Source organism: Rosa chinensis, chromosome 5, assembly GCF_002994745.2.
Source record: "Rosa chinensis cultivar Old Blush chromosome 5, RchiOBHm-V2, whole genome shotgun sequence".
NCBI classification, from domain to species: Eukaryota; Viridiplantae; Streptophyta; class Magnoliopsida; order Rosales; family Rosaceae; genus Rosa; species Rosa chinensis.
In genome coordinates, this window is record NC_037092.1 from 27,670,845 (window position 1) to 27,680,302 (window position 9,458).

Sequence of the window (9,458 nt, forward strand, 5' to 3'; positions counted from 1 at the left end):
ATTTTTTTGAGCCGAAAATGTTAATCATTATGCAATTCAACAAGCAGTACAATAATGACTTGCCCTTGAGGGGCCGTCAGAAAAAGCCATTACTTAAAACATACTATACTAACAAACCCCTCCCAAGAGACCATGCTATCAACGCTGAAAGCTTCTCCTCTACCACCACGATCGCATGACAGAGGGCTAGAAAACAGGCGACGAAGCTTTTGCCTCGCCCTGCCCTGCCGCCATGCAAAGCGATGATTGGAGACAGCCAACCGGTCATGCACCCACGAAGGCGAAGAGTACTAGACGGATGACCGCGCTATTGCAGGATCTGAGTCTATAAACACCATGAATCGCAACCCTGCTTAAAAGAGTCCAAACAAGGACAAAAAAGGAGCCATGATGACGCAAAGAACCACCACCATCACTTAAAAGGATGATTGGAGAAAAGGGAAAACCCAACCTTGCCGATCGTAGGTATAACGCTGCAACTAGGGGTTAGCTAACATCAAACAAGAATCCTTTCGTGGGAGAGTGAGAGAAAGACTACATTTTGCTAATTTCTAACCATGATTGATGACATCAGTTGGTGACCAAGAAATTAGTAGTTTCATCTTTGGTTTTAATATCAAGAGTTAAAATAATGCACCAATATCACCAAATTGTGCCAAGTTTGGATAATCAAAGCCTAAACAAATTAGAGCAGTAAAAAAGAATACAAGATATTTTGCCGCATACCAACCCTCCATCACAATCTTTTTTCTACTCAAGTAATCAGTTGATTTTGTATTTAGTCATGCTCAACTGTCATTTGATTTAGATCTCATGATGAAAAATAATGTGACAGTTGAAATGAATTTATTTGCCTTGTTATTGTCCTCTCTTGGATTTAAATTCAACAACAATTGTCCACAACTGAATATAAATTAATTGACTACCAGAGCATGACTCAAACTATTCCCTTGTCCCCTAAGTATTGAAAATATTATTTTTTTATTAGTTTTTTTTTTTTTTTGAAACATGACAACTCATTTATTGATAAGCAAAACCACACATAATAATTTGCCCAAAGGGGCTGTAAAAAAAACTATTACATGAAACAATTCTACCTTTTTAAAAAACTATGAAGCTCACTCAAAAAAGTCCTAATTCATCCATGAGTAATCATTAGGGGCACAGATGAATTGAACGCGCTTGACATCACATTTCAGTTATCCGCTGAATTAAGAAGGTGCATTTGCCAAAAGCAAACCCTCATCCCCTTCAGCTACTCCCTCCATAACACTAGCATTAGACTCCACAAGAACCATGGTTCCATCATCAGCTGCTACTCCCGCCACTAAGGCTTTGTCCGCACTAGCTGCATCAACATCCAGGCTGGTTTTGGAATCCTAGTCCTACCAGGCTTGAAACCCTATTGTTTTGTATTTGTTCTTCCTTCCCTTGGGGAGACCCTTCTTCTTAGCCGGAGAGATAGTAATGACTTGATGTTCATTTGGGAGATCAAAGCCCTCATCAACCTCCAGAAGTGTTTTGTCCTGCACAGAAGCAGTTTTGGTCCGTTTACCAGCTCGGATAACTCAGATGGAGGCGCCTGTATAATCCCCATAAATATTTTTTTTTAATAGTCTTGCTCACAAGTAGATTTCAGATTTATATATTAAATTTAAAAACTAAAATTATATTTATTTTCAAGAGTTAGATACTCTTGCATGCGTTACAGTTTCAAGAAACTGATCCTTGGATAATCCTGCACCCTCCTTTATTTATACCGCTATCCCATTATTTATTTAAAGATTATATAATGTCCCTCACGTACCATGTAATTGCTAGGAAATGAGGCCCAATTACTTTAGAGTGGTATATTAGTAATTTAAGATGCAAAACGTGTGCGCGGCCCATGGCTGCGAACAAGGCGCGAAGCGACGTCTACTACCAGAGCTCTTGTTTCGTAATCTATAAGCTTTCGCTTTTCTTACGAACCCGGTTCTTCTGATCGAACGGTTCGGATTACTGACCCTTTTCGTCATCTCTTCCACGAAAGCACGGAAAGCCGGTTCTAATGGAGTCGCTGCCGTCTCCCCAGAATCCCAAGTCTCTCTTTCTTTCTTTACTTCGCTCAACAACAAAACTCTCTCTTCTTCTTCTTCCTCCTCTGACCCTTTATCACTTTCAGGAAGCGACTGTTTTCGGATACTGTGAGCAGTTCTCCGAGCATGGACGAGGACGACGTCGTCTTGATTCCCCCTCCCGTTACTCGGACTCGGAAATCACGCAAAGGCAAAGAGGTCCGTTCATACACTATCTATAACTCTATTTTAACTCGATCACGAATTCTATCTTACTTGTGATCAGTCTACCTGTCATTTTTTTATTGAATTTCGATCATGTTGTTGTAACGAAATCAGTTATATTCATGTCATGTACTGTTATGGTTATTATCAATTGGGGATTTCAGCAATTTTGTTTAGGTTGTTTGGGGATTTTTATATCTACTTGACTAGCGATTGTATAGGCTTTATAAAGCTTAGTTATTTTAGATAATGCTTTTAGGATGCCCAAACCCTAGGAGCAAGTTTGCTCAGACCCTAGGAGTTCTTGTAATCTTCTGTCCTATATAGGGTTTACCCTAGCAGCCGGGTGATGTGGGCAAATTGTCAAACCTTGTCAAGAATGGCATTTTGTGCTGTTTTGCACGTCTTCTTCTAGGAATTCAAGATCTGAATTCCTAACAAAGTCATCACATTTAGTTATGTCGCTATAAAGAACAAGCATTTTGGTTAGGTTTTTCTATTAACTTACTAATACGCATTGAGGAGGTTTTCATTCACTGTTTATAGCGACCTGCCCTTCTCATTTTAATTTTAATCTTTGGACAATTTTCTGTCACTCAAATTTTGGAAATAAACAATTGCACCCCAACATAATGTGTTCTCTTCAAAAAATAACTGAATCGACACTTTACACTAACCACATCTGTTATAGAGTGTATGATTTGATTACAGAAGTGACATTGTACGTGTTATCTATTAGTATATTGTTTGGGTGCTACTTATGGCAATTTCTCTAGCATTTTTCTAAGAATTGATTATTTGCTAGTCGCTCTCACCCCCACACCTCAAGGTAAAGGATTATCTTTTTTTTCCTTCCCTCTGAAGTCGTGGAATTCAGCTGTATGTAACCATATATAGATATGTTTACATTGTGTGTCTGAATTTCTGTTAGGCTATTGTGCCGGATGTCATTGAAATTGATGATGATGAAGATTCTGACACTGCAGTGTTTACGGATAAGAAGAAGGTTCACAGAAGTAATAAAGTGAAGGCCATAAAATACTCTTCCGATGATTACCTTGATCATCGGGCTAAGGTTTATGATTAATTTCATACTGCAGTCGTTGAATATTATATTTTTGTTTTCGTCAAGTATTCAATGTCACTGTGAACCATCTTTATCATATTTAATAATACCAGCACTTTCAGGGAGCTGTGTTCAATAGTTTTATTACTTCTGGTAAGAGTTCTTCCTCAGCATCACACAAGGTTGACTATGGTGATTTTTTTTTGGATGAGATAATCGATGTCGATGAGTATGCCCGACTGCAATCCCATTTTGATAATGTGGAAATTCCTCCTGGAGTAGAAGCACCTATGCCACCTATCCCCTGGTTGTTGAATCCACCTAAGAGTATTGAAACTGCAGTTTCTGGAAGTAGTTCTTTTGATAGAAACTATCAGCAGGCTGCTAAGAGTTTTGCTCCAGCATCGCATAATGTGATGGACTTAGATGGTCCCAGTTGTGATGCATCTAGTTCCAAGGGTGACTATACTGGTCTTTATTTGAACGAGTTTATAGATATCAATGAGTATGCCCAAATGACGGCTTATTTTGATGAAATGGATGTTCCTCCTGGAATAGAAGCACCTATCCCACATAGTCTCATGTTGTTAGATTTTAGAAGCAGTGTAAAATCAGTTTCTGGAAGTAGTTCAAGCTTGAAGACCCAAAAGGATAGTGTTAGTCACTCTCTTGGGATATCATCATCTTGGAAACTTCCACAAGTTTCCAGCAGTAAAAAGAAACAGTCTTATCTGCAACACCAAGGGAGTGCTTCTAGTCTCCCAGTTGGAGCAGAATCATCAGTATTTCAAACACAAACTCAAAACAATGTCTCTGTGAAGCCAGTTTCTAGCATGGATACAGAAAAAACTATGGGGAAGGTAAATGGTTTCAAACAATTTGATACAGTTGAAGATCATTCAGACCATCATTATACTAAGACGAGTCATTTAACAAAGCAGGTGAGTTTAGATGATGTATTGCATTTGAATTTGCATTTTCATATCCGTACTCGAGCGTATACTTGAGTGTACTTGATGCTATTCTGATTTTACTCCCTTGACGGCTTCAGAAGAACTGGGCAAAGAAAATTCAGGAAGAGTGGAAGATCCTGGAGAATGATTTGCCTGGTGAGCCCTTATGCATGTGTTTTATTTTATGGCAGTAATGTATTTCTGGTGCAGTCTTTTTATCTGGTCTAGCGAAAAGACTTTTGATCAGGCTGAGTATTTGAAATTTGGGAATTGACAATATGTGGAACATAGATGTAGGCATATCTATGTTTGTTTTGATACGGCAGAAACTTTGTTGCACTCTTCCCTAGTGTGCAATAATATATAATTCGCTTCATATCTGAACCCTGAGCTTTCCTCTTTTAACATTGACAGATATGATATTCGTTAGAGTTTATGAGACAAGAATGGACCTCTTGAGAGCAGTAATTGTTGGAGCGGAGGGTACTCCTTACCATGATGGTCTCTTTTTCTTTGATATTTCCTTCCCCAGTGGTTATCCCAATGGGCCACCGGTATGTGATTGATGTTTTTCTGGAATTAATTTTTATCTAATTACATCATGGGTTTGACTTGGGATTTGGTAATGCCAGCATGTCTACTACCACTCTGGTGGCCTTCGACTAAATCCAAATTTGTATGATTGTGGAAAAGTATGCCTCAGCCTTCTCAACACCTGGTCTGGGGGCAAGCAAGAGAAGTGGATCCCTGGTAAGTCAACGATGCTTCAGGTTTTGGTCTCTATACAAGGGCTGATCTTGAATACAGAGCCCTACTTCAATGAGCCTGGATGGGCACCCATGAAGGGTACACCAAGCGGTGAAATGCAATCGAAGAAGTACAATGAGGACACGTTCATCCTATCTCTAAGGACGATGGTGTACATGATGAAGAAGCCTCCAAAGGTAAGAGTTGATATCTTCTTTTCATTTATTTCTTAATACTACTGGCCAGTCTCAGTCTTCTGCATTCTGCAATGTGAGATCGGAATTGAAATTTTATAGGTAATTTGGCCTTTTATCGTCATGGTCCAAGTCATCAAAAAGTGAACTTGTAAGTTGTGACATATGAAAAATTTCCAAAAAGGAAAGTCAAATAACACATATTTTTTCCTAAATCATGTCCACACTAAAACATTTTTAAAGTCAGTTTGATGACTTGAGTTCGTTTTTCACTAAGTGATCTTTCATGCTTAAGCGAGCTAGATAGAATTGTAAATATCTTTAGGCCGACTAGAAGGGAATTGGAAATTCATGATATGCAACGTATACATAATTTCTTGATAAAATGATGTAGGAGAAAACTGGTGTTTCTAGTTGTCTAATGTGGAATGTTAGAAATTGGACTAGAAAGCTACATATCAAATATCACTTGACCACACGGTATCTGGTGAATGCCATGCTTGTATAAATTGTGTCCATTTATGAGTTTCAACATAAATTCTCAGCTATAACTGTGCATTTTAATGCAGTATTTTGAGGAGTTTGTTATCGGGCATTTCCGCAATCGTGCTCATGACATTCTAAGTGCATGTAAAGCATATATGGATGGAGCTCAAGTGGGGTGTCTAGTCAAAGGTCAGATTCAGGGTGTTAATGGTAACAAGAGCTGCTCACAGGCGTTTAAAAATTCTGTAGCTGGGTGTTTGCCTACTCTTGTCAAACAGTTTACACAGATTGGTGCCAAGGACTGTGAGAAATTTTTACCACCAACAACAGTCGGGAATAAGCAGAATGGTAGCATGCCTCAGGCTGCAAGACCTTCAGAGTGGAAGAAACATTTTTAGTCATCTACTTTGAATATTTATTATGGATGTAACTAATTAGTTAACTCTCCTATAGTGGTCGAATCTCCTTTGTGCAGGGCTTAAACCTTGCCACTTTGAGCAGAAATTTTAGAAGGCGTAGTCTTTGAAAAGTGTAAAGCGTTCTGGATAAGCTGCATTAGCAAAAAAAGTTTGGAGCTCCGATATTTCCTAATCTATCTATATATGGAGAGAATTTGTCATGTTCGGTAACATTTTTAAAAATAATTTTTAAAAATAAAAATGAAAAAATTGTATAAGGAAAACCAAAATTGGGAGAGAATGAAAGTACGACTTAATTGATAATAGAGGTATCTTTATATAGAGGATACAAGACATAGAATCAGAGTTGTACAAGGAAAGATAATGGTACAATTAATCGGATATCTATGAATATCTTCGAGAATATCTCTAACATGAAACCCTAGGTCAAGTAACCTAGAGTTTGTGGCCCATATTCTGGATTTACTTGAACACTCCCCCTTGTGTCACCCAAACGTGATGCTCCTCTAGTTGCCTCATTAAAAACCTTGCCGAGTAACAAAAATCCTGTGAGACAAAAATAACCTCGGTCGAAGGGGAAAAAGAGCACAACACACCCTTCACTTTTCGAGACCATACATGTAGACATCTCCCCCTAATGTCTGCATCTCCCCCTAATGACTATGGTCATGAGAGTTTAGATAACTTCCGCAAATGATATTACCCACATGTTTCTCAAAAGTGGAATTTAGGCAATGACTTAGTGAGCAAGCTTGTCGCACTGTCCTCAAATTGAACCTAGTTCACTTTGATCTTGAGGAGAGTTTGTTGTCGTTGATTATCCTTGGTGTTGTCGCTTTTGATGTAGTCTTGCTTCATTTGTTCAAAACAAGCAACATTATCCTAAACGCTCGTAAGCTCATCTGTGGTAGACTTGAAACCACAATTTTTCAAACATGCATAATTATGGATTCAATCCATATACATTCATGAACCACTTTGAGAAGAGCAATGATCTCTGCATTGTTCGAAGATATAGTGACTAGGGTTTGTTCTGTAGACCTCCAAGATATCACGGTCTTTACCCATGGTGAACACTTAACCAATTTGAGAATGACCTTTGTGTGGGTCAGAAAGATACCCAATATCAGCAAAACATTGAAAACACATGTCGTTTTGGGATGGGGATAGAGGACGCAGGCCAATGTTGGCAGCGTTCCTAGTGTGTGATGGGTCCGAATCCATCATCTCTCTGTAGGGATAGAACAAGCCCATATCAATCGTACATCTCAAGTACTGAAAGATATCTTTTACACTAATCCAATGGCGCCGTGTTGACGCAGAACTATATCTAGCTAACAAGTTCATGGAAAATGAGATGTCCGGTCTTGTGCATTAAGCTAAGTACAATAATGTGCCTATTGTACTCAAGTAAGGCACTTCTGCCCCTAGCACATCTTGGTCATCATCCTTCAAACGAAGAGGATCATTTTCAGGATCAAGACTACAGATGATCATTGGGGTGCTTGAAGGTTTGACCTTGTCAAGCCTAAGCATCTATCAACACAATGCTCAAGTTCCAAACTGAGACATAATCGTGTTCTCCCAAAATCCTTCATCTCAAACTCGGATTTCAAGTGTTCAACAGTTTCCCTTAACTCTTTAAGGGCTTCTAATGAAGATCATGTCCAACATGAATCGCAATAGAATCCGAAACTTGTTATGGAAACGTGCGGGCATCATCACTTATTCAATGACTAGATCTAATGACGAAAAATCAAAAGAAATCTTTGTCCTTTGATCAAAATAAGCATAAACGGAAGTTTGAAAGAATAAAAATCTTTTTTCACAAAATAAACCCGCGTCATCAATGAATGTCACGTAGTACCTTGAGCCTCCTAGAGATTGCACAGGTGAAGGCCCCCACACGTCAGTATGAACCAGTTCCAACTTTGTAGTCTTTGGCGCCTCTAGATTTTGATCTAGCACGGTTATTTGAATTCCTGTCAGTCGCTCTGCCTCTAGTCCCTGTATTGAATGCTGCTGGTAGTCAGAGTTTTCCTACTCCTGAGATATAGTGGAAACCTTTTTTTTTATGGTGGAGAGTAGAATCTCTTCCCAATCAAGTAGTCATTTTAGTGAGCGTTTCAGTCTTATTGCAACCACGCTCCGTGGTCTAGAGCCACTTAACTTGGGTAAATGAAATCCACCATGAATCTTCATGTATATTCCGTATCTAGATCCCCATAGAGATATGTAGTGACCACATTCGTAAGCTGCATGATCAGTTATTTGGAAACTACCAAACTGACAGGGTAGTGGAGTGCAATGACATCCATTACGAGAGAATATATCTCATCGTAGTCGATTCCAAGGCGTTTTGTGAGAAGCCTTGCGCCGGCCATAAGGCGAGATTGCCATCTCTTTTTCTCATCACGTTTTCTAATGAAGACCCATTAGTCAATTAGTTTTTTGTTAGGAGGTGTTGGCATCACTGGCTTAAAAACCTTCCTCTTCGTTAGAGAATCCAACTTAATCTGGATCGCATCTTTCCATTTAGGCCAAATTTTTCTACGTTGGCATTCATTCATCAACGGAGCGTGGTTCGATATCATCAGACACAACAAACTCATGTGCAACGAAACGCGCAACTACATCATCAATTATGATGGAGTTTCTATCCCACGTCTCATGTACACTAGTGTAACTTTCAAAAAGCTCTATATTCTCAGGAATAAGTTCTGACGTTGAGGCGTCCCCCAACAGTAACCTTAATCCAGAAGATTCTCATGAGACAGATTTTGAGTGTCGATGATTAGAGGATTGGGTTGTGCCAAGGTATCCTTCGAACCCACGGGCCTCCCATGCATCCTAGCTGGGGCCATGGCCTGTAACGCCGGAATGCCACTTTCTTTGGCGTTGGGTGGCACTACATCCTCTCGTAGGGATGTCCATCATTGTAGGCATGTTTGCAGCAGATATATGTGATCTCATCACTTTAGTGGGGATCGAGATGAGACATAGTGGGGACAGACCACGACAATTCTTTTCATTCCTGCTGAACATTCGTGTTCTTATCTCCCCCTAACGACGAGAAGACTGTCTCATCAAAGTGACAACCCGCAAATCTAGCGGTAATGAGATCGCCTTACAAGGGCATTAAGTGGAAGATGATTGTCGGAGTCTCAAATCCAACGTAGTTGCCCATTCGTCTGTAAGGACCTGTCATAGTGCGCTGTAGTGTCGCAATTGGCATATAAATGGCTCACTCAAATGTGCATAAGTACAAAATACTTGTACCCAGTCACGTGGCGGTAGGTCATAGAAGAATT

The 9,458-nt window shown here is 39.5% G+C and overlaps 1 protein-coding gene across 3 annotated transcripts; it reads left to right on the forward strand.

Annotated features, from left to right (window-relative positions):
* The first annotated feature begins 1,902 nt into the window (after positions 1-1,902).
* Positions 1,903-6,347, forward strand: LOC112165636 (putative ubiquitin-conjugating enzyme E2 38). 3 transcript variants are annotated; one of them, XM_024302225.1, is made up of 8 exons: positions 1,903-2,082; positions 2,165-2,276; positions 3,214-3,357; positions 3,471-4,289; positions 4,400-4,457; positions 4,716-4,855; positions 4,934-5,245; positions 5,812-6,347. In XM_024302225.1, exons 1-8 carry the CDS (start codon positions 2,051-2,053, stop codon positions 6,124-6,126), a joined length of 1,932 nt encoding a protein of 643 aa, XP_024157993.1. In that variant the 5' UTR covers positions 1,903-2,050; the 3' UTR covers positions 6,127-6,347. The 3 variants fall into 3 exon arrangements, with proteins under 3 accessions (XP_024157993.1, XP_024157995.1, XP_024157996.1); XM_024302227.1 differs by lacking the exon at positions 3,214-3,357; XM_024302228.2 differs by lacking the exon at positions 1,903-2,082 and having other exon boundaries at positions 3,269-3,357.
* Positions 6,348-9,458: the final 3,111 nt, after the last annotated feature.